Here is a 25,448-nt window from a genome sequence, read left to right as displayed (position 1 = left end):
ACAAAGTGTATTAGCATGATCATAAGATTTCCACATGCCCTTTGCTCTTGAAGATTTAATATTTGCTGTTTGGCCATTGTCAGATGACTTACGAGATCTACCAAAGCATGCCATAAATTGTTATTTTTATCGCGTATGTTATAATATTTATTAAAGGAAGTCTATCCTTTGATTCTTAGATAAACCTAGTAATTTAGGGTCTTGGGAGACAAATATGTATTATTCTTTGTGCACTTTTGTGTATCTTGCATTTTCCTATGTCTTATATTACACTTCATTTTTCTGTTGGATTCAAATATATACATTCTATTTCTTCTCATCATTATAGCTTTACATGTATTTTTCACAAGGCCCAAATTCCTCAGTTTCTTTCCCCTCCCCCTGAAGAATGCAAGGATCCTAGAAGAAATTAGCTATGTATCCTCCTTCTTCCCTTAAGTGATATTATTTTCCATAATTTTATTTCATTGAACTTCTCCCTAAAGTAGACATTTAAAAATAAATTTAAATAAATAAATTTTTATCAAGTAGATGTTTGCTTCTACTTCTCCATGTTTTAATAATTGCTTTCTTTGCCATTTCACCTGACATCTCAGATTTTCTCTTTCTGGAATTGTTTCCCTTCACCTTTCAGAAATTCATTTAGTTCATTGAGTTCTTTTGCTGCATAGTGGTAAACTCTCCCCATTGTGTTTCTAAGTTTTAAAAAAATGTCACCATCATAATTGAATTACCCATTTAGACCTTTAATTCTAGGTTGAATGTTTTCTCTTGACAGTTTAAACAGATTATTCTATTGTCTTGTGGCTGTCACTGATTTTTAGAAGTTTGTTATTAGCTTAATCCTTATGATTTTGTAAGTAGCATCTTTTCTCTCTGATTAATCTGAAAATCTTTTCTTTGCCTTTTGTGGTCTGCAGCTTCATCATGAATCTGTAAGGTATGGACTTATTTTTATTTACTCTGTTTGTAATTATTTCCTGAGTGTGCTTCCAGAATACCTTTTATCAGTTCTGAAAACATTCATCCATTTTTCTGTTTTTCCTTAACATTGTCTCTTTCCCATTCTTCCCACTCTGTCCTTCAGGAATATAATTAGCTACAGTAGACAATAATTACAACAAGAATATTAATAAGAACATTTATTGAGTGCTCACTATACACTAGGTAATTCACAAGAATGAATGCAAATAATCCACACAGCTGGTCTGAGAAATAGACACTATTTTCCCACCGTTTTACACATGAGGAAACCAAGGTAGAGAGATTTCCCCCCAATCACATAGGTAGCAGGAAGCAGAGTCAAAAACTTTCATCCCAGACATTTTGTCCCAGGACCATTCATTTGCTAGACAGGAAGAGAAGCAAAGAAGAAAAGGGGGGAAATCAAGGAGTGAAAGTGTTTTATGAATGCTTCATAATCAAATGAAAAACTTACTGTGATTTCTTAAAAAAAAAAAATTGTGTGTCTGGGTTAAGGATCTGTAGGTAGAAGTTTCTAACACAACCTTGTTGAAGCAATCATACTGGAGATGCTGCTTCTGCAAGTCATCTTCTAGAATCCACAAATCCGCATGAATCGTTAGATGGTCACCTTAATCTGTCCTTTACCTGGGATTCAGACATGATTTTGTAAAAAGTTAATACAGTGAATGCTCCATTTAAGGTTCACTGTTGTGCCGATCAACTTTCATTTCATTGAGTGCCTCAACATGACTTGGAGTAACAACTTAAGTTTGAATAAAAATAAGTGGTTGAAGTTACCCTTTTTATCCCAAACGGCATTAATGAGTCAGCTGACACTTGCTCTTTTGACCACTGTAATGGTGCCTTTGTGGTTGGTAACAAGTAGCCCCTGTAGTCATGGAGCATCTTCCTTGTCACACCCACAGAAGGGGAAAGACCCACAACATGGCTGCAGCCAAGGTTTCCAAATGGTGTTGAACACAGAGAACTGCTGTGGGACAGGTGTTATTGTCTTACGATGTTCTCTCAGAGCTCTCTCGATTTTCTTTATCACTGAGTCAAATAACGCTTCATTGTCAGTGTTGAGCAGTCGGGCTTCTGCAGGGTCTCTTGAGATGTCAAAGAGCAGTGGAGGATCATGGAAGTCCACATCCCCAGAACACGAGCACAACACACTGCTGTAGCAGGCATCAGCACCCGCTGGGTGGAATTTTGGAGTTACGTAATGGACCTTCCAAACGGTTGCACCTGGAAAACAGGGGTCTATCTTAGAGCCAAATTCATTGCTATTTTAAAACTCTGACCATTCAAAATATTTCTCCCAAACACTTTCCCTCACATTCAATGATCTTCTTCTGCACGGAATTATATAGCAATGGTGGCATTTATTCAAATTTTAGAACATTGCACAGTTTCATTCCAAACGTGAAGAATTTTCTTAACTTATCATAAGAAATTTTGGAGACAATAGCGCCTACCTAAATGACCACCACAATCATACAAATTGTAATTAAAAACGTGATTTGAAAACATGATTTGACTTGGCATAAGCAAGGTGGGAAAATTATATAAGGCTAAATACCATTCTCTGATCTGAAATTGGCAAGGGTCATTAGGCAAGATTCACTATTCCTTGTTCTCTCTCTCTCTCTCTCTCTCTCTCTCTCTCTCTCTCTCTCTCTCTCTCTCTCTCCCCCCCTTCCTCCTCTTTCCTTCCTCTCCCTCCCTTTCTTCCTTCCTTTTTAAAATATGAAATGGTTAGCAATTCTATCTCCTGAGGTCAATTTTAGGTAGTAAGCATCATGAGCATTTCCCAGGCTGTGGTCAACACAGAAGTCTGCTGTCTGGATCTTGTGAAAATTTTGCTTTCCTAATAAATTCGAACTAAAACACCTGTTTGGATCTTTTACCTTTTTTTTGTCTTTCCCCTACCATCCTCCATGGAGTACAAGTGATTCTTAGAGAAAGAGTAAACATTTTGCATCAATGGAATGAATAGCACAAAGATAAGACTATTATTTTAGGAATGGCAAACTGGAAATAGGCAAAGAGCCATGGTTCCAGTGTGACCCAGTCTCAGAAAGTTTTATTATGTGAAAAAATAAAACAAATTCTGTCTAACCCTGTGTAGTCAGATTTGGAAGGCTTTTGTTGTTTGGTCAACTGTTTTCTTTTGTAACTTACAGTTGAACATGTTCCTAAATGGTACAGAATTTGAAAGAAAGAGTTATGGGTTTTTTGTTTGTTTGTGCTGTTTATGTTTTACTTGGAAGACTCATCTACATAAACATCGAGACTGCATCATGCCATAGAAAATTGGTCACATGGGGGGAAATCCATGTTTTTCCTGCAAATCAAGTCACATCCAATCAAGTAATAATTCCTAAACATTATCCAATGTCTCTGAAAGATCTTTCTTTACAGACATGAGTGAATCAAAATCATATGTTAATTTTTATTTGTTTGCATGAAACCTATTGTGTAAAAGTGGGGCAGAGACCTTCAACAGCAATTTTTTAAAGGAAGGTGGAATAAGTAACAGCTGTGTGAGTTAGACCAGAGAGTTTATGATTTGTGGCGTGGCTATTTCAAGTCTGTCAGTCTCTCTCACATGCATGCAAACAAGGTTACACACACACCCATTCCCAAAACCCTAGTATAGCCACAATGTCTAGTAAAGCAACTTTCTAAAGGAGAAGAATCATCATGGCTGGCTGTTGTTTGCGTGAGAGATAACTTCCCCCAAGAGAAATGGGAGACGTGGCTGTGTCGTTATGGTGTTCTCCTTCATGTCCACCATCATCCTACTCACAGTCCTTCTGATGCCACCTCACTGAGTGCAAGTAGACGCCGCAGTAGTGGAAGAGAAACTCATGGTCAGAGTGGGAGACCCTGCCTTCCAGCAAGGGCATCAGGTTCCGGCCATCAATTATTCTTAGGAGAGAGGTGGGATGCAGAAAATGGGGAGAAAAGCCTAGATTAGTCATGCATTTTATAACCGAAGAGGGAAAAAGAAGAGAAGGAAATGGGGACGAGAAAGAGGTGGTGAAGGAAGAGGTGGAGGATAACAAAGTGGTAAAGAGGAGAGGGAGAAGGAGGTGAAGGTGGAGGTAGAGGAGGTGGAGGAGGTGTGGGAAGAGGTGGAGAGAGAGGAGAAAGTTAGGAGGAGGAGAAGGTAGAGATGGAGAAGTTGAATGAGGAGGAGGAGGTGGAGGAGGAGGAGATGAAGGAGAAGGTGGAGGAGAAAGAGAGAGTGAGGAGGAGAAGGTGGAGATGGAGGAGAAGGTGGAGGAGGAAGAGGAAGTGGAGGAGGTGGGGGAGGAGAAGATAGAGAGGGAAGGAGAAGGAGGAGATGGAGGAGAAGGTGGAGGAGGTGGGGGAGGAGAAGGTGGAAGAGGAAGGACAAGGAAGAGATGGAAGAGAAGGTGGAGGAGGAGGAGAGAGTGGGGAGGAGGAGAAAGTGGAGATGGAGGAAAAGGTGGAGGAGGAAGAGGAGGTGGGAGAAGAGAAGGTGGAGGGGGGAGGAGAAGGTGGAGAAGGAGGAGACAGTGAGGAGAAGAAGAAAGTGGAGATAGAGGAGAAGGTGGAGGAAGAGGAAAAGGTGGAGGAGAAGGAGAAGGTAGAGGAGGTAGGGGAGAAGAAGGTGGAAGGGGAGGAGAAGGTGGAGAATATGTCAAGAAAGTGGAGGAGAAGGAAGTGAAAGAAGCAGAGGTAGAAATGATTTTTATAAAATTATTACACATTTTTACTCATTTTATAACAACAAAAAGGAAATGACACATTTTCCAAGATTATGGGAGATGTGAAACACTGGAAATAGTCTAATATCTTGGAAGACAACATAAATTAATGTCATGAATTGAAGAAATTCAGTCCTTTACACTCATTCGATTCAAGTAAAACTTCCCAGCAGAGGAGTAAAAAGCACCACAGGTAGGTACATCGAGCCATGAAAGCAGATAATGTGTTTTTCCATTGTAAAACCCATATATAGAAAGTGTGATAAGATACAGTGTAAGCCATCATACATAAATTTACTCATTCTTGCTCTTATTCATAAATTCATCTAATGTGCTAAAGGGGAGGAATATAAAAATGATTGAGGTGCCATTCCCACCATAAGGCCAGGCACTTGTACACAGGACTAATATGAGGGAGAGAGTAAATGTGATGTAAGATGAAAACAGTCAAAATATTCCACCATGTGCCAAGGGGAGAGAAATGTTGCCTGGCCATATGGGCAGAATATTGGTAATTAACTCGCAAACTGGATACACACATAAAATTATCTATTGCATCCGCATGTGTGCCAAATACCCCTCCCTAGATCAGAGGCAGCCCACTCTCCATACCTGTCCTGAAGCAGGATCCCACCACCTATATAAGACAATGTCGGGTAAATATCCATGAGGCTCGTCGGCTCGTCGATCACCTTCCCCGGCTCCAGGACTGTCGGCCACCGGAATATGCCAGGGACACGGATTCCCCCTTCCAAGCCCCCCATTCCTTTGCCACCTAAAACCGAAGATGAAAACCATCGCTGGAGTAAACTCAACCACATCGTTCTCTGCCACGTTGAATCTAGGTGCAACTTTTCTCCATACTTGCTATATTCAAACCCATAGGCTATATTTGGGAGGAGAGATGCAAGTACCTGAGAAGTGAAAACATGCCTTCCTGAAGCTAAAACACTAGTTGTGAGGTTCTCATGTACAAGTGACACATCAATCATAGGGAATAAAATCTAAGAGCGGTCATAAGAAGCTATGCCAATGACATGTCAATGAAGACTACAGAATTTCAATATCATGAGAAGAAATGAGACAATCCCTTAAGCCACCAAGTCTTCCTTGAAACTAGACTGGCTCTAAAGGATGGGCTCGACAAACTCAGGAAGTTTGACCTTATCCAATGATCTCCCCGATAAGGGAAGGAAGAGGGAATTAGCTGGGCTGGTAAATGGTGCAGCGATAACGAAAGTGTTGAGAATCACTTCTTAGGCAAAGGCCATCTTGGGTGGTTCCAGCACAAATCTGAGATGAAGACGGAGCTGGAGGACAAGTCCTGAGTCAGAGGCATTCAGAGAAGAATAGAATACCGCAAGTCAAGGTCATACTTTAAAAACAGTCTCTCTAGGGAAAAAAAGAACATACAACTATTCCACAAAGAATGACTATGAGAAATTCATTGAACGTCTTCCACGTGCTTATCCTTCTTACTGGCATTACGAATTACAAAGAAAATCCCAGAAAGTGTCTCTCTAGTAGAAAACGAGGGCAAGTCCCAATTCCAGACTTCACATTGTCCAAAGTCTCCCCACTTTTAAAAGTATCATAGTAATGAAAAACTGACAAGCTCCTGGAAACAAATCCATATTTTTTATGCCCACGAGCAACAAACAATCAAACAAACTTGGAGCTTCTCAATAACCGGAAAATGTGTGAGCATGAAACAGAACTAATTTCTTAACCAGGATGTCTAGTTCATTGATGAGGTATGGGAATCAGACTAGTGAGCTGTTACCTGCCCCAAAGGGAATGGCTACTCCCAAGAAATACGGCATATCTCTTCAGATTTGAGGAGCAGACATTATTTAGGATGGAGTTTACACACAAACACCCAGGCAGTGTCACTGTTACAATAACCCATTTCATTGCACAGCATATGCTGAGTGATTTCATTTTATTACCCACCTTTTCAGCTAGGCTTAGCAGCATTTTGCAGCTATTTAATCTTTCCTAATGAGGAATATTATGACAAAACAGAGAAGACGCACACATTTAGAAGCTCACCTCTCTGTCAATCCCCATATTATATATGTATTATGTTACATATCATATAATATGGATACATATTATAGATGTATGTGTCTACATTATATATGTGAGCTATTATATACATACTGTTATATACATAATGTATATTATACACATGTATACATATATATATAGTTTATACACTATTTTTTAATGTGTAAGGAAGTCTAAATGCTCTGACTTTTAGAGTGATGACTACTTTGATGTCCTTTTAGATTTTGGGGGTGGAGGGATAGCAAACACTAAATTCTTTTTAAAATGTTCTCTTGCGTGGCTCTGCCCTGCTAAAATCCTAAGAGCATATATAATTGACTCATCAAGGAGGACATCAGAGGAGGTCAAGAGAATACACTGGAAATGAGGAACAAGGCTTTCATTCATTAAAAGAAATGACTCTTTCCTGAACAATGCAACACTTTCAAAAGAGAGTGATAACACAATTTACTTACTAAATTTTAAAAAATCTGAATCCAGGTGTTCACGTGATTATGATTTAACATCCGTGGATCTTATCTCAGGGCAATTTTACCTTCTGAGGGGACTTGGCATTGCCTGGAGGTATTTTCAGTCACCACAATTGGAAGAGGGGGTGCTCCTGGCAGAGTGGGTGGACCCCAGGGACACCCTATAGTGTCCACCCCTAAGAATCACCCAGCGCTCTATCCTGATGTACCTAGACAAGCTCTCCTGGTCCAAACGTGTGTTTAAAACTGTTGGAAATTGCCCCAGAAGTTCCAGTGTTTTGCTTTCTTTTAAATTTTCATCCAGCCTCATAAAGGAGGATCACTCACACACGTTCAAGTCTCCAAAACAACGAAAGCCCAAGCTATGCCATCTAAGTAGAGAGGGCACTGATTTTAAGCCAAAAAGGGTCTTTTCGCTACCTACCTCTGTAGATCCCATTCCAGCCACCGGTCTGAGCCGCCCCGTCCTGAGATTCCAGGCTGCCTCCGTTGTCCGAGGTGAAGTAGACCAAAGTGTGGTTAGTCAGACACTCTTGTTCCAGGGCTTCGACGATCTTGCCTGGTGAAGGTCAGAAGCAAGAAACCTTTCATGTGGACAACTAGCATTTGCTTACGTGAGGTCACCACTGCCCACAATTCAAATAGCCCATTCAAAGAGGGTCCAGCTGTGAAAATTAACTTATGAAACCCACTGAATAGACTGGGGGAGTGTGTAAACTACAGTGTAAACTATCATCCATGTGGTGCAGCAGTGCTCCAAAATGTATTCACCAAATGCAATGAATGTGAATGATGAAAGAGGTTGTTGATGTGGGAGGAGTGGGGTGAGGGGGGTGGGAGGTATATGGGGACCTCTTATGCTTTTTAATATAACATTTTGTGTGATCTATGTATCTTCTTTAAAAAAAAGGCAATAAAAATAAATTTTAAAAAAAGAATCTGGAAAAATAAACTATGAGAGTCATTATTTGGGCCCCAATTGGACAAAAATAAACCATTTCTTCAATTACAATGGCTACATTAGCCTTATTTCAAGTACAATGACTACAAAGCTTACTCTCGTCATTGACTGTGGATATTGTATATATTTGGCTTTATATACTTTCTAAATTTTAATAAATGCTACTCTGAAGGAAAGACACTCTTATTTTTTAAAATAAAATGATCAGTGAAATTGGAAAAAAAAAAGCATGTCAGGGAGCTGATGTGGCTCAATTAGTTGGGCACCTGCCTCCCACATGGGAGTTCTCAAGTTTAGTTCCTGGTGCCTCCTAAAGAAGAGGAGCAGATGCAATGAGCAGATATAGTGAACAGACAAGGAGTGGAAACAATGAGCAGACAGACAAGGAAGCCATCTTGCGGGTTGGGGGGAAATGTCTTTTTTAAAAGTACATCTGGGGAAGCGGACTTGTCCCAATGGATAGGGCACCCGCCTACCTCATGGGAGGTCTGCGGTTCAAACCCCGGACCTCCCTGACCCGTGTGGGGCTGGCCCATGCGTAGTGCTGATGCGTGCAAGGAGTGCCCTGCCACGCAGGGGTGTCACCCACTTAGGGGAGCCCCATGCGCAAGGAGTGCGCCCCGTAAGGAGAGCCACCCAGCACTAAAAAAGTGCAGCCTGCCCAGAAATGGCGCCACACACCCAAAGAGCTGACACAACAAGATGACGCAACAAAAAGAAACACAGATTCCCAGGCCGCTGACAACAACAGAAGCTGACAAAGAAGAAAACACAGCAAATAGACACAGAGAGCTGACAACTAGGGGAAGGGGAGAAATAAATAAAAAATAAATCTTAAAAAAAACTAATTCTTTGAAAAAAAGAACATATGCAGAACACATGGGAAAAATACAACCGGAATGACCTATGGCCTGTGTTTAGCAGTAATAATATAATATTCTTGCATCTATTCCAAAGATGTATTGTGCTGATACTGAGGCAGTATGGAAAAAGTGAGCCAAATGTACACTATGGACATGGTAACAATCAGATGATATCTTACCTGTAACAAATGTTCCACCACAGTGTGGTGTATATATGGAGGGGTGTTGTTTGGGAATTCTGCACATGTGCATGATTGTTTTATAAGTTTGCAACTTCTGTCATTAAAAAAATATATTTAAAAAATAATAATAGGGTGGGTTGGGGAGAAACACACCAAATGTAAGGTAAGGACTAAGATTAGAAGTACGATTTTAACAATATTCTTTCATAATTTGTAACAAACATTTCATGATAATGCAAGGTGTTGGTGGAGGGTCGATGTATGGGACCCCTGTATTAAATTATGCATGTCTGCCTTGTAAATCTACAACTTTTACTATACACTTATTGTTTATGTATGTTCATATATAAATGAGATAAAGATAATAATATTAGGGAGGTTTGGGGGGAAATACTTTGTTTAGTAGTAATATTTTGACGATGCTCTTTAATCATTAGTTAAAAAGGTTTAACAATAATGTAGGGGGTTGGTGGTAGGGTGAGTTATGGGAGTCCTGTGTGATGTTATATATGTTTGCTTTGTAAGTGCACAACTATTACTATACACTTATTGTTTACGTATGTTTGTGTGTGGGTGATATATTTCAATAAATCAACTTTTTTTAAAAAGTGGATCTGCAGGAATAAAAAGCAGTCATCACATCCTGCAGAGAGCAGCAGCCTCTTATTTTAGGAATCCAGGGTTCCCTGGTGCCATCTTGAGTCTGTATCAAAATAGAAGGCTATTTTTGTTGTTTGAGTTGTAACAATAACATTCAGTTACACTTAGCAGGCATTGCAGGTAGACGCTGATACATCTTCAAGGGGACAAAGCGTTTTGAAAAAAATTCAAGTAGAAAGTTGAGCAAGCCAAATTCCAAACCATGCCAGTTTGATTTCCAATTTCTTTTGGACATTTTCAGGTCAGCAGGAAACACTGCCCTGGGATTCCCTGGGCACCCTGCAAATCTTACCTTCCAGTCAACACATATCCCTCGTGCTGGAATCTCATCCCTGTTTATTCATTGTTTAAAAGTGATTTGTTTGAGAAGCCGGGCTAGCCATTTCTTAGAAAAGCTGCCACTCTAAGTTAAGATTTGTGTTATTATTTCATTCTATTTTTGTGGTGACCCATGAGTTTGTAGCATAAAAGGTGATAAAGGCTTTCTGACAAGAGCATAATTAAATGATCAGTTTGTGATAGATCTAGCTAGAGTAATAACTATATCAATATATATCAAAGGAATAAAATAGCTACAAAAACATTGTTTCATTTGGAAACGTATAGAATGTGTGTATGGAATGTATAAATATGGGAAGGTATGTGTGTGTGGGATTGCAGATGGCAACGGGATAATCATGAGTCTCGCCAAAGATACATGGAAAGAGGCCAATAAGGAAAGGTGATTAAAATATTTTTTAAAAGCACAAAGTTCCTTTGAATGGAAAGGTTAGATCGATATTGAACTTAAGATTTCAGTAATTCTATCCATGTTTTTTTTTAATTATTTATTTATTTTTTTTAATTACATTATGAAAAATATGAGGTCCCATTCAACCCCACCGCCCCCACCCCCCACTCCCCCCACAGCAACACTCTCTCCCATCATCATGACACATCCATTGCACCTGGTAAGTGCATCTCTGAGCATCACTGCACCCCATAGTCAATGGTCCACATCCTAGCCCAGACTCTCTCACGTTCCATCCAGTGGGTCCTGGGGGGATCTATAATGTCCCGTAATTGTCCGTGAAGCACTATTGGGGCTTATTTTTCAGTAACGGCAATACTGGGATCCACCATGCTTTTCACAGCAAAACTTCATTAATATTGAAAGCGAGTTTTTCAAGAAAATGACTACTTTTATTTTAAAGATGGGAAAACCTAGACTCATAAATTGTGACTGTTATTCTGGTTGTATTCACTGGTACTGCTCAACCCAGAGCTAGTTTTTTTAATTCAATTCAGTGAAAAAACACTTACCAGCATTTGCCCATGATATACAGGGCTGGATGACATGTCAGACATTGAAGAGATTTGCTTTTCTCTAGCCCTTGAATCTCATACAAAAAGCTAGGTTACGAAATACTCACCTACCATCCAATCCATTTCTTCAACATTATCCCCATATAAGCCGTATTTGCTGTGTCCAAAGAACTTCTTCTTGGTGATAAGTGGTGTGTGGACATGCAAAAAGGAAACAAACAGAAGGAAAGGTCCACCTTTATACCTATGGGTAGAAAATCAATTGCATTATCCATCAAGGCAATTCCTCCACTTTGATTTCATTCTGCACGTCTTGAAAGAACTTGGAAAAACTAATGGAGATTTTTTTCATGCTTTAGTAAATAATGCATACCACAACAAGACTCTATATTGGAAGGAGATTCTCACAATAACTGAGAATATGTTTTAGCAATAAAATAGTGTAGTCAATCTTTGACTCTCTAGTATCCAGCTTAGCATCTGACATAAGCAGCGGTTTAATAAATCTTCCAATCTTTGTTGAATGAATAAAGTCACGTAAAAATGAAACAAGAATTCTCATTACCCATTGTACTCTCTTGGACATAAAAAAAGAAGAAGTGTATCCTAAGTGTAGGCTTACTTCTCCTTCATCTGAGGCTTCAGATCCTCCCCTTTCACCATCCTTGTGTTTCTCAGTAAAAGAAGCCCTGATATTTAACTAAATCCAAGATTGCCCAGAACACAGATTACATTTCTCAGCCTCCATTACATCTAGAAAAGTCCAACCAAGGGTGTAGGATAAATAAAACTGCACTATGCCGTTTCTAGAGAGGGTTCTTTCTTATTCCTTCTTCCTCTTCCTTCTTGCTGCTTAGAACATAACTAAATGGCCGGAGCCTCGGCATCTACTTGGAGCCATGAGGCTACTACCATGGGATGGCTGATAACAAGGTAGAAGGAGCTAAAGTGCATCTGAGGCCTGCCTACTGTCAAAGAGAAATAAGTTTCTCTCCTTTGTGTCATGTTGTTTGAGTTTGACATTTTTATGTTTCCTGTAGCCATCTTATAAACCCATTCATTCACAACAGCATTTAAAAAGAGGAAGGAGACAGAGTTGAGTTATGTTCTCTCAAACATAGCATAAGCAACTTTGGCAGTGAGAGGCATGTGAAAAATGGGGTGCTGCTATCTACTCATTAACTCCCTGGAATTATGCTGTCACTTTTTCTACCCACTCCTCCTTCTGAGAATAGAAAAGCAAGATCAATGAGAGTCCACTCTGACAATTTTAATGGGTTTTCAATACTTAATTGGGAAGGAACAGTCATAGAAAGATGAGAGCTCAGTACATTCGTGTGTGTGTGGCTTGGGTTAAACTTACAAGACTTAAAACTAGATATCTGCAGATACAGAGCCACTTCCAAGTAGTTCAAAGAGCAAGAAGCGTCTAAGGCAAATCAAAAGCCAGACAAATTCCAAAGAGTCAACCAACTCAGATATGAATCTGCATTAGAACAATATAGATTAAAATTCTAGCTTTAAAAAACAGAAGTGTATAAAATAGACTTCTTTGCTTGTCCAGTGTTCAGTTTTGAAATTCAACTCTCTATTTCATTTTATCTCAGGCAGGGGACTCAAGTATGTCATAAATATTTCAAACAAAGTGGCCCAAGAGGTACCCAACTGCTCTGAAATAGAAACGACATTCCTGCCCAGGAAATCAGCGCAGAAATGACTGATTACCTTTCAATAAACGAAAGCGCCTCCCTCAGCATGAGGGAAGAGACTCTTTCCTCCTTCATCGGCTGTTGAACAATCTCATGGTTCCTCATGAGGATGCAATTCCAACGCCGGGTAAACCCATAACTGGAGTACCAGGCTGTGAAAAACAAGAAGACGAGGAGAGCAAAGGAGACGATGACCTTCCAGGGCACTGAGAACCAGCCGGCGTATCTGGGGATGTAAAGGAGCAGGGGGAAGAGGGCAGCAGCAGCCGTGGAGATCCAGAGCTTGGCCCTCAGCCAGCGGTGCAGTTCAGGTGTCTTCGAAGGCTGGCAGTCACTGATGAGGCCAAAGGGAACGCCGTAGAAGTAGTCGAAGCCGTGGTTGAGAGGGTGGTGGCAGTGATCATCTCGAGAGGCGTGACTCAAGCCCTGGTGCCATTTTCCTGGGAGACAAGACAAAATCAGGCTGTCATGGCACTCACAGAACCAGTTCCCAGAATTTCAGCCTCACTGGGTAAAAGTTCAGTACAGCTCCAACTCTTGGGCTGCTATTGTATCACCAATCACCTCCCTGGGAAATGCCAAGGAGTCTCCTAAATCACAGAAGAGGAGGCTCACGTTATATCCAGAAGAAACCATTTGTTTGGGGCTTTTACATCCAGCTCTGTGATTTAAGATGGTTTGGATATCTGGAACCAGCGAGAAAGCCAGAATCTGCACATTGGTTCATCTGTTGTCAACTAAACCACGAACTTACAAAGTGTACTTGGGGCACTGGCTATTGTTATCCAAGCGACTTCTGCCCTTTTCTTTCTGTCCTGCTGAAAAGTGTCTGAAATTCTGTACACAGAGCCGCTCTGCAAGGGCCCTAAGCTAAGGATGGCAATCTAGCCCTGCAAAGTCCATCACCAACCAAAGGATTCTCAGGGTGGGAAAAATCCCTTTTATTGAACACAAACTATCCATCAATTACCCCTACGCTTTATTTACATACATTATTGTATGGAATCCTTTCCAAATCCTTTGTTACCAATGAGAAATTCACTGTCTGGGTTTATTAACGTGCCCACAGTCACGTTAAGAGTGGTAGAGCTGGGCATGAATCCAGGTTTGCTTGTGAAAGTGTTAAGATGCTTTCAAGGATCTCCGTTCACAGGATGCTACTGGGAATTAGACGGGAATAAACGGTTTATTCATCAAATGTGGAAGACGCTCCAGCAAAGTTATGCATTGTTTTTAACTGAGGGCATCCCACTACATTTAATATTCTTACAATTCACATTGAGAATCACCCCTGCCCTGTGAAAATGGTTGCAGCAAGCAGATATCATTGCCCGAAATTACTGAACCACAGAATCTCTTTTTAGAGGAATGACAGAATGGGCCAGGATTTTACAGAATATGCTTGCTTGATCCTATGTTGCATTTTATTTTCACACCTCCCCCCCATGGTACAGAATATCATATGATCTAAATAATTGACTATTAATTGCTTCAATTTCACAAACTATTAATGTAAAGAGTTCCGGATGCAGGAGAACTTCATTAAAAATTCACTGGTTCTGTTCATGCTGTCCCAAAAGTATATCTCGTTACAAAATATTCCATTTCGCTGGCAAAAACAGTTAAGCGTGTCCACTTTTCATGGTTTTCCCAGTACCATGGGCTCCATACTCAAAGCCCTCAACCATTCTGGGATAAATCCCTTGTCCCTGCGTCTGACCCCAAAGTTAAATCACCTGGAATTTATTCCACCAACCACCCGGGAAATGCTGAGTCTCCACGAGAGCACACTGAGTCTGCACTGTCCTATTTCTACTTGCAGATTTCTGCCGGCCTACCTATGAGTCCAGTGCGGTAGCCACGGTGCTGCAGGAGCTTGGCAAAAGTCGTTTCGTTGGCAGGGAGACCAGCTGACCCGCCGAGCCAGGTGAGGGCTCGGTTCAGATTGAAGGAAGATGCCATTCCTAAATGGACAGAAGTCAACGGATTAGTGTCTCTTAATGACAGTCTCTACCGGTTCCCATTCAGGGCTGATATTCTTGGAATTCTCTCTTGTGTGGCTGTACCATTTCCTTCTTTCCTAAATTTCCACTGATTTTCCTGGCTCTATTTCCTGGACCCTCTTCTTCTTGATTGAATGCTATTTCCTTGGGTAATTAGAGTTCCCAGATTAAATGCATCCTACTTGACCCAAAAAAGGGCAGGTTTGTGGAGGGAAGTGGTACAATTCCTTTTGCATTTTCTGTGGATTTGCACTGCTGGGTGACCTGAGAAACCTGGAGATTAAAAGAAATGTGCATGAAAAATGCAAACAAAGATGTATGGATTGAAAGAGAAGGAAAGGCAAGTTGTTATTTCACGAGTCCACTATGGAAGAGAACCCATTTGTTTAACCGAAGTAGTAGAATATTATCTTGGTATTCAATTCTTTTTTCTGGAATTTTTGAAAAGTAGAAAGAATTAAACTCAATTATTTGTCCCACATTTTTTGGAAAATTACTTATGAATATGCCTTGATTATGGTGTGCCCATCAATGATTTAATTGTTTTTGTTAATTTCAATAAGTGGTATTCTACCATAGTTGATATTTATAATTTCATCAAATTATAAATGCCATTGACTTTTCTTAAAACAAACACAGTTCCATATCTCTACAATCTCTTCATACACAGTACTATATTATTTGGAGACTATTTTTTTGGAAACCAGATATGTTGAGCAAAATTGAGAACACTGACTTATGAAAGAAGTCCTTTGAGCAGCAGAAGTAGATGACCATAAATCAATGTTCATGTGATGGGAAGTTACAATGTTTATTTACTCTTGGGCTGCATGTAATTCAAATTAACCTGATTGGTTTCCTTCCCAGGCTTTATCAGATGTAGAAGCTACCGCTTAGAAGAATGAAAGCTCATAGAGAAAAAATTATCGTTGAAAAATAAATGGTGGGGGTGGAGATATTAAAATTATAACAAGAATATGTAAGAACTAAAAAGAGCAAAATAGTCTAGGGCAATTTCATGTAGAGAAATAGGGGCCTCATTGTATTTTAAACGGGTTTAAAAATTGATATTCAGAGTTTCTTTTGGGGGTGATGGAAAAGTGTTGGTAATGGAGGGAGTTGATGGTAGCCTAACAATTTGGACATTTAACAGCACTGAATTATATATTTGAATGTGGTTAAAGAGGAAATTTTAGGTTGTATGCGTGTTACTAGACTAATTTTTTTAAAACATAGCACTGTACAATACAGTGAAACCTAGTTTCAACTACGAACTCTAGTTAATAAGATAGGTATGACAATGTTGTTTTACCAACTGTAGCAGAGATACTAAATTAATGCCAAGTGTTGAGATGGAAAACTGAGTGTGATGAGGAGGGATATGTGAGAACTCAGTATCTTCTGTATGATTTGTCCATAACCTATAACTTCTCTAACAAAAATAAATGAAGGGAAGCGGACTTGGCTCAGTGGTTAGGGCATCCGTCTACCACATGGGAGGTCCGCGGTTCAAACCCCGGGCCTCCTTGACCCGTGTGGAGCTGGCCCACATGCAGTGCTGATGTGCGCAAGGAGTGCCCTGCCACGCAGGGGTGTCCCCCGCGTAGGGAAGCCCCACGAGCAAGGAGTATGCCCCAGAAGGAGAGCTGCCCAGCGCGAAAGAAAGTGCAGCCTGCCCAGGAATGGCGCCGCCCACACGGAGAGCTAACACAACAAGATGACACAACAAAAAGAAACACAGATTCCCGGTGCCGCTGATAAGGATAGAAGCGGTCACAGAAGAACACAGCAAATGGACACAGAGAGCAGACAAGGGGGGACGGAGAAGGGGATAGAAATAAATAAAAAATAAATCTTTAAAAAATAAACAAAATAAATGAAAAGGAAATGGGAAAAACAGATACCACCTCACATCCTCTAAGATAGTTACAAGCAAAGAATGACCAGGGAGCAGGTATAGCTCAGTGGTTGAGTGCTTGTTTTGCATGTAGGAGGTCCTGGGTTCAATCCCTGGTACCTCCCGAAATAAAAGGCAATGACAAGCCTTAGCAAGAATTTGGAGAAATTGGAACCACGCACATTGCTGGTGGGAAGGTCAAATGGTGCATCTGCTTTGGAAAATAATTAGGCAACCTCCTCAACAAGTTAAAACACCGACTTACCATATTTACCAGCATCGAACTGCTAAGTATAATCCCAAGAGAACTGAAAACACACGTCCATCAAAAAATTGGTGCACAAATTTTCCCAGCAGCATTATCCACAATTGCCAACAAAAGTGAAAACAGTGCAAACGTCCATCAACTGATGAGTGGATTTTTAAAATGTCATACAGTAGACTCTTATCTGTCCGTAAAAAGGGAAAAAGTATTGATCCATGCTACAACATGGCTGAAACTTTCAAATATTATGCTCCGTGAAAGAAACCAAACACAAAAGGCCATGTATTGCATGATTCCATGTATATGAAATGTTCCAATTAGGCAAATCCATAGAGACTGGAAATAGAATGGGAAGTGACTATTAATGGGCCTGGGACTTCTTTTTAACGTGATGAAAATGTTCTGGGAATTATATAGTGTTGATGGTTATCCAACTCTGTTATCCACTAAATTGCAAACATTAAAAGGGTGGATTGTATGGCATATGAATTATAGATCAACAAAGCTGTTACAATAAATGAAAAAACTGATGTTCATAATGTTGATTCCAAGCTTAGGTATAAATATTAAATGGTAGCCAAGTTACTCAATATTTACAGGCCTAAATATTTTAATTGTGTGTGTGAATACAAGATTATGTTCCAACTCTCATTTATGTTGTATTTTCTTAACACGCATTTTCTCAATGGCTCCTTCCACTTTTCCAATCTACCCAGGGACTCGTTTGGCTTGCATTTCTTAGAAATTCTACGTGGTCTCTGATAGCTTGAAGACTCTCACCACATTTGCTCTATCATTAAGAAACTGCTTCCCAAAGCCCAAACCTGGCCACTGTGTACGTACACAGGTGAGCAGCTTGGGGACACCTGGCGAGCAGAAAACCTGTATAAGCTTCCCAGCTACAGCAACACAAGCCCTGCTTGAATTTACATTCATTCAGAGTACCTTAAGCAAACTTTTCGGACTGCTTATGAAGAGTTGCAAAAACAAATCACGAGAAAGCATTTTCATCAGAGAAAAATACCGTTGCAGGACAGTTTGCCTTACCTGATCGAATTGGATACCTGCCAGTCAGGAAGGCAGCCCTGCTAGGGCTGCACATAGAGGCGGCTGCCAGGTGTTGGGTGAGCATCACACCTTCCCTGGCCAGACGGTCGATATTAGGTGTGCTGTGGACCGAATTAAAATCCAGTGGGTGAGCTTCTAATTCCAAATTGTCCTAGAACCTAAAATTCACCCTTTCAATCTTTCTTGTTTTTTGTAAAGTTTGTAAAACACATGCTTTATCTTCCCCAGTGTACTTATAGTGATTTACAATCAATGTGGAAACTGTGAGACACTGAATCCTTCTCTTCTTCAATGTATTACAGTTACATGTAAATGGAAAGTAGAGTGCAAAACAATATATCTTCAGGAAAAAAAATATTACAAACTAATAAAGGCCATCAAGTATAATTTAAATGATTACTAAACTGAGTAAATATGCATCTCAATATCTTACCATGACCCTAAAATGAATGAGTAAATAAAATAAATAAAAACCTTAAAGTATTTTCTGTAATACAATCTAGCTTTTTATAACCAAATTTTAAGTTTTTATAACTTTCTGTCACCAAATTGTGACATTTTAGAGTTTATCAATTTATTCATGCCATAGAGAAAAAAATTTGGAGATAAAGATGTCCAAAATACTACACAAAATATTTGAACGCCTATAGAAGAGAGGCACCCTGAATTGCTTTGCTTCCGCAGGAGTCAGAGCACACCAATACTAATCTCACACCAATGACTCGTTCCTTTCACAGTCACATGGAAGGATGATGATGGAGGGTTTTCCATACCCCACTCTGAGACACCCATGTGTGGGCACAATATCACAAGAGGTGAGACAAGTGGCTGCCAGTGGGTGACAAATTAGGAGAACAAACCTCCTTCCTTAGACTTGACTCCCATGGAGAGGAGAGGGCAACACCTCAACTCCCGGCTAAATGCCCTGAAAAAGACCAGCTCTTTTCAATCTTCAAGTGCACATTTAAAACATAGGATTTCACCGACACAGTGCTGTGTAAATTCAAGTTAAAAAGACACGTAGACTTTCACATCAGCAGGATTTGTTTGGCAATGCGTAGAGATAAAGGAGGTCTCTGGGTACCAAAGGCTTTGGAAAGAATTCAAGGAATGCATTTAAAAACTCTACATTAATGTGGTATATCCATAAAAGGGAATATTATTCAGATGTATGAAAGATACATGCTACAATGTGGATGAACCGCAAACACATCAGGCACAGTGAAAAAAGTTGGACACAAAAGGACCACTTAGTACATGATTCCACTTATCTGAAATATCAGAATAGTTAAATCCATAAAGACAGAAAGTAGGAAAGCAGATTAGTGGTTAACAGGAACTATGGGGAAAGGTCGAGATATGGAGGGACTGCTAATTGGCATAGGGTTTCTATTTGCCGTGGTGGAAATGTTCTGGAATTAGTTAGTGATGATGTTTGCACAACATCGTGGATGTACTAAATACTACTGAATTTTACAATTTAAAATGGTTATGTGGTGCCTTTTGGGGATTTTTGGTTTTGTTTTGGCTTTTCTTAGGAGGTACCAGGAGTTGAACCCAGGACCCCGTATATGGGAAGCAGGCATTCAATCACTGAGCTAGGACTACTCTCCAATGGTGCGTTTTATGTTTTGTGAATTTTGCCTCAATAAAAACAAAATTTTTGTTTCTGACATTTTGCAGATGGCCTAGTGCGGTCACCCCTCGGGCTGAAGTGTGGTTTGCTGGCCTGGCAGGGGAGCGGCCGCGGTAGGCCTAATTCCGCTGCCCCCATAATAGGGTGGCTGGTCGGACTCACCGCCACCCCTGAAGGAAGCTCGGCATGGGCGCAGAGTGCCCTCGGGTCTCCCCTTCTCGGCAGCCATGCTTCCGCGGCCGCCCCTCCTCCCAGATGGCACCACCCGATGCCTTGTGGGGCGGCACCCTTCTTCTTCCTTCTCCCTGCGCAGGCGCAGGGCAGAAAATTCCAGCCCGCCCTTTTCCCTCCCCCGACAGCAGCAACAGCCAGGCGTGGGCGGGAAACTCAAGTCTGCCCTCCACCCCAGCAACAGCAGCCACCAATCCCTAAACCCTGCCCCTTCCCCCAGCAACAGCGACAGCCAATCCCTAACCACCACCCGTCCCCCGTCCAGTACCGCCCACTGACCTTTCGCCGGCAACCAATCAGAACAGGGCGTGGCTTCAACCAATCAGCCTTCCCCAGCCCCTATAAAACTGTTGCCTCTCCCTCAATAAAGTGGACTTGCCTGTTTACCTCGTCTCCGCGGTAGTTCTTCTGCCGTGCGCCCTCCAGTCCTGAGAGCCCCCGACAAGGGCCTGGCCTCCCTTGTCCCCGGTTCGTCGCCTGCTTCTCCGGGCGACCCCTTCGTCGCCGGCTTCGCCGGGCGACCCCTTCGTCGCCGGCTTCGCCGGGCGACCCCGTCAGCCAAACCGCGCAACCCCTGTGAGACCGATCCCTCGTCTGCTGCCGGACCGACCCCTCGTCCCAAGTGGGACCGACCCCTCGTCCCAAGCAGGACCGACCCCTCGTCCAGAGCTGGACCGACCCCTCGTCCGCAGCCAGACCCCACCTCTACCGACCGAATAAGCCGCCGCAGCCTAGTGTGACCCCTATTGATATAATAGATAATTGGTTTCTGACTGATTCCTTGCTACAATGTCAAAGATGAGGATGAGGCAACTTGGGGTGCTAGCCATGCAGGTGGATGGTGTGTCATCTGTCTTTACCTCATTGTGTTATTACCGTAGCAGGACAAATCTCCCACCCCCAGGTCATCCGCCATCAGCAGAACAATATTGGGTCTGGAGTTTCTTGTCATGACAGCTCCATTTTCATTCCCGAGCAGCCACCACAGGATTACTGACAGCCAACAGTTCCTGAAAGTATTTTGGGGGGTTTGGGGGAGGCAGAAGAGAAGAAGGTATCGATTAACATTTACATTTTAGACAGTTTCATATACGAATGAATTGGGGAGCGGTGTAGTTCAGTGGTTGTGTGCCTCCTCCCAAAGTACAAGGTCCTGGGTTTAATCCCCAGAACTTCCTCAATAAAAACATACAAATAATGGCATTCTTTACAAATTTTCACTGTAGATCATATCTGAGTTGGCTTACTCAGAAACCATAGTTTCTCTAAAAAAGTAATTTTATGTTACTGTAATATCATATTTTACAAACCGATTATCATGAGTTGAATAGTGTTCTCCCAAAATCCGTGTCCACTTGAAACCTTATTTGGAAAAAAGGTCTTTACAGAGCTAATTCGTGAAGGATCTTGAGATGAAATCATTTTGGATTTAGCATGGGCTCTAAATCCAATGGCTGGTGTCTTCATAAGACAAAGGAAAGGGATAGTTGACATGGAGATATAGAAGAGAAGGTCATGTGAAGCTGGAGGTAGAGATTGAGGTGGTGGAGCCACGCAACAAGGTATACCAGGAGTCCCCAGAAGGTGGAGCTCCCAGAAGGAGCACAGTTCTGCTAACATCTTTGTTTCAGTTCAGCAAAACTGAATTTGAACTTCTGCTCTCCAGAACCATTAGCGAACAAAGTTCTGCTTTGGAAGTCAACCAGTTTGTGTTAATTATGGCAGCTCCAGGAAACTCATACCCTGATTTCACATGCTTTATGACAACTTACTCTCAGAAAAACTCTTCAAGCAGCTGTAATGATATCAGACTCTTTATAAATAGTCTGGCAGTGGTCAAAGTTGTATGTAAAGTTCCAATCATTTGCTTTATTCATATACAACTGTAAACACAGTGAAAAATCAAAGTAGGCAGGTTTGATTTTTTAAGTTTAATTGCACTTTTTGAAGCCATGTTATAACCTTGGACTCTTGCTCCAAGGCATACAGATAAGAAAGTAGCAAATGAACCAATTTCCTAGGAAATTGATTCCAGAATGCCATGATGGCAAACTAGACTCTGGAGTAGAATGCAAATATGCAAAGAGACTTATTCTTTTATCTTCATTGAGAAAATAAGTCTATAGAAGACCTCACACCTGGGGACACTCAATTGCCAGATTAATAATAATAATAACAAGAGTAATAATAATAATGTAAATTCTTTTTAACACCTGAAAAAGGAAATATAATATTTTGTAAAATATTCTACCAAAATTTAGACTGTAAAGTACCCATATGTAAGTGGCCAATTCTATAATGTGCTGAAAAAAAATCCAACAACTCTTGATGGATGATTGTCACTAGAGGCTGGCAACCAACCTTCCTTCTGGCAGGATGCTGTTTCTGCCACCCACAATCCATCCCATCAATTACAAGCCCTATTAATTCTACCTCAAAAGTGATATTGTAAATCTATTTGTGCCCATCCATCTTCAATGTAAATCTATTTGTGCCCATCCATCTTCACTCTCATCGCGGGAGCCCAGGAAACTGTCTACCCCTTCTTTCACTTGTACACTTCAAATCTTTCTAAATGGCTTGGACTTCCCCACTTTCGCACCTGCAAAAGGCACCCAAGAAGGGAGACCCTATAAAAATTCACCTGTTTTTATAATACTTCCTAAAGAAGTCCAATGGCTTCCCAATTTGGGGGGATTAAATGTCCAAACCTGACCTTTCTGATAAAACTTGACTCAATCGAGTTTTTTTTCTATTCCTTCTAAGACTTCCTCTCACAGTTTCCTCTTATTGGCTCACTACGTGCGAATTCTCAAAACCTAAGATCATACATGTCTCTCCCTCTGCAACCTTCATCCGGGAAAGCCCTGCCTCTTACCCATCATATTTGCATACATCCTTCCAATATATTCCCAGGGTAAGCGTCACATCCGTGGCAAAACCATTCTTCACAGCTGCATCCAACAGCAGTCCTTTGCGACTCCATTACAGTTGACACTTCCTTTTCACCTTTGAACTTGTTATGTTTTGGGATTTCTAGTTGGCTGCTTGTCTCTTTCCATTAGACTGTAATTTCCAGGGAGGACTGGAATTGTGACTACTTCATTCACCTCTGACAGTCTTGACGATGTGGTACAGCGTAGGTGCCCTTAAATCCTTGTTCAATGTATGAAGGAATGATGGATGATGAATGAAGGAATGAGGGATAGATGATGGGCGAATGCCCTCTGCCTCACCTTCCCTTCTCAGCCAAGCAGCTCTGCAGACTTGTTGGCTTTGTCTTTCTTAACGTCTTCAATTCCAACACATTCCTGAAGCCCCCTGTTGTCCATCTACCTGCTTATTGCCTCCAAATCGGTATCGTATTTCCAGCCCTCTCCTAATCTTATAGCTTAAGATTTATAGGCACAAGTGCCAAGGGACCCAAATTTTATACTTACTTGTTCTGGCAAGCTTTATTCAGGCAAGGAAAATAATGACTGTATTGAAATAATAACGTTTTAAAGACAACATAAGGTGATTTATATTTATATAAATATAAATTTATATAATGCACAGTACACAATGAGTCATCAGAAACTGCCGTTATTACTATGAATTTTATTACTTGCGCAGACAACAGAGGTGTTCAGAACCACATATATATATAGTTGTCAATGAAAGCCTTTAAATTTTTAAGAATTAATGCCGTCTAAAATTGGTACTCTCTTCCCGGCCACTGTAAACATTCATATTTTCAAATATGACTTATCTAAAAAAGAAACTGGAAAGAAGTTTCCATTTACAAAATCTGAAGGAGACAGCAAAAGTTCTTTAGAACAAGCATGTCTCTGGTTTGGAACATTTTCTATGAACATATTATTTAAACAGGATGCAATTGCCTTTTTGTGCTATAAACCTGATGCTACGCTTGCTTACTCTGGTGTTTTGCCATGCAGATTGCAGTTCCCATGCTCTCTCCCTTATAGATTTTAGGGCAAAATCCCTTATAGAAAATAGTTTTGATAGCCTTGATTCACATATCATGGACTTTCTTTACCTACCTCAAATAATTCTAATTTTTATGACCCACAGGCAATTTAGAAGGTGGTCTCTGCTTCTCTATTAGAAGGGGAATTCCTTAAATTTTACCACCTTATGTTTCTCTACTGTATCAGGATGTTTAATCCTTCGAATATGCTTTTCGACAACATATATTACTAATATATATTACTATCAGAAATGCGTGGATCCATAAACAGTTGAGAACCAGATGTTATCTACTTTAGCTGTGCACTGGAATTTTAAAAATTGATGCCAGCATTCCATCCCCAGTAATCCTGACATTCATGGATCTGAGGTACAAGCTGGCCATTAAGATTATTAAAAGTGGGCGGCAGACTTGGCCCAGTGGTTAGGGTGTCCATCTACTACACGGTAGGTCCGCGGTTCAAACCCCGGGCCTCCTTGACCCGTGTGGAGCTGGCCCAGGCACAGTGCTGATGCACGCAAGGAGTGCCCTGCCACGCAGGGGTGTCCCTGTGTAGGGGAGCCCCACGCACAAGGAGTGCGCCCCGTAAGGAGAGCCGCCCAGCACGAAAGAAAGTGCAGCCTGCCCAGGAAAGGTGCAACACACACGGAGAGCTGACACAACAAGATGGCGCAACAGAAAGAAACACAGATTCCTGGTGCCACTGACAACTACAAAAGCAGACAAAGAAGACGCAACAAATAGACACAGAGAACAGACAATTGGGGTGGAGGGGTAGAGGGGAGAGAAATAAATAAATAAATCTCTAAAAAAATAAAAAGCTTCCCAGGTGATTCTACTGGGCTGTCCAGGTTGAACCCACTCTTCTAATTAAAGCTTATCTGCATCTTCATACAACTAGCCAACAGCTGGACTATAGAGAGAAAATGCATCACCTGCTGAAGCTTTGATTTGGACATTTTTCTTGGCCCCAAGACTGTAAGTTTTTAAACTAATAAATCCCCATGGTAAAAGCCAACCCATATCTGGCATATTGCTTTGGCAGCCTACAGAAAACTAAAACAAGCATAAAAGGAAGATGGAACCTATGAATTCTATAGATACTTGAGCAAGGGTGACTTTACTGTGTACTTACTTCCACAACACTCATGTATTAAGAAAGTTGTGCAGAAAGAATTTACAAGTCTGACATTGCCTTCTTTAGAAAGTTCTGCTTGCTGGATTAGCCCTTGGCTGGTATCTGGGAACATGGCATTCAGAAGGGTTCCATACCTGATAAGAGTGACTCACTGTACCAAACTATTTTTTAAAACAATGTGGATTATGCTGAACACCTGCTTTCCTTCTTGGAACCTGGAATTTGGCAGGTGCTAGACAGAAGTTGCCTATTTGACCAGCTCCCCCACCAAAAAAATAATGAGCTGCCCTGGTAGAAAGCACTCAACACAGGTT

At 41.1% G+C, this 25,448-nt stretch overlaps 1 protein-coding gene across 2 annotated transcripts in view; it reads right to left on the bottom strand.

The window, feature by feature from the left end:
* Window positions 1-1,127: 1,127 nt before the first annotated feature.
* Window positions 1,128-25,448, bottom strand: part of LOC139438382 (arylsulfatase H-like) — a 62,372-nt gene continuing 38,051 nt past the window's right edge. For both annotated transcript variants that reach the window (XM_071213484.1, XM_071213485.1), the window contains exons 3-11: window positions 20,887-21,036; window positions 18,139-18,260; window positions 14,765-14,890; window positions 12,943-13,366; window positions 11,325-11,461; window positions 7,671-7,805; window positions 5,319-5,481; window positions 3,779-3,900; window positions 1,128-2,214 (exon numbers count right to left, since the gene is read on the bottom strand). In XM_071213484.1, the coding sequence (XP_071069585.1) occupies window positions 1,862-2,214; window positions 3,779-3,900; window positions 5,319-5,481; window positions 7,671-7,805; window positions 11,325-11,461; window positions 12,943-13,366; window positions 14,765-14,890; window positions 18,139-18,260; window positions 20,887-21,036 (1,732 nt within the window). In that variant the 3' untranslated portion in view covers window positions 1,128-1,861. The remainder of the gene's footprint in view (window positions 2,215-3,778; window positions 3,901-5,318; window positions 5,482-7,670; window positions 7,806-11,324; window positions 11,462-12,942; window positions 13,367-14,764; window positions 14,891-18,138; window positions 18,261-20,886; window positions 21,037-25,448) is intronic.

Source organism: Dasypus novemcinctus, chromosome Y, assembly GCF_030445035.2.
Source record: "Dasypus novemcinctus isolate mDasNov1 chromosome Y, mDasNov1.1.hap2, whole genome shotgun sequence".
Classification (NCBI taxonomy): Eukaryota; Metazoa; Chordata; class Mammalia; order Cingulata; family Dasypodidae; genus Dasypus; species Dasypus novemcinctus.
The sequence above is the reverse complement of the archived record's forward strand: the minus strand, read 5'-3'. Positions and strand labels throughout refer to the sequence as shown.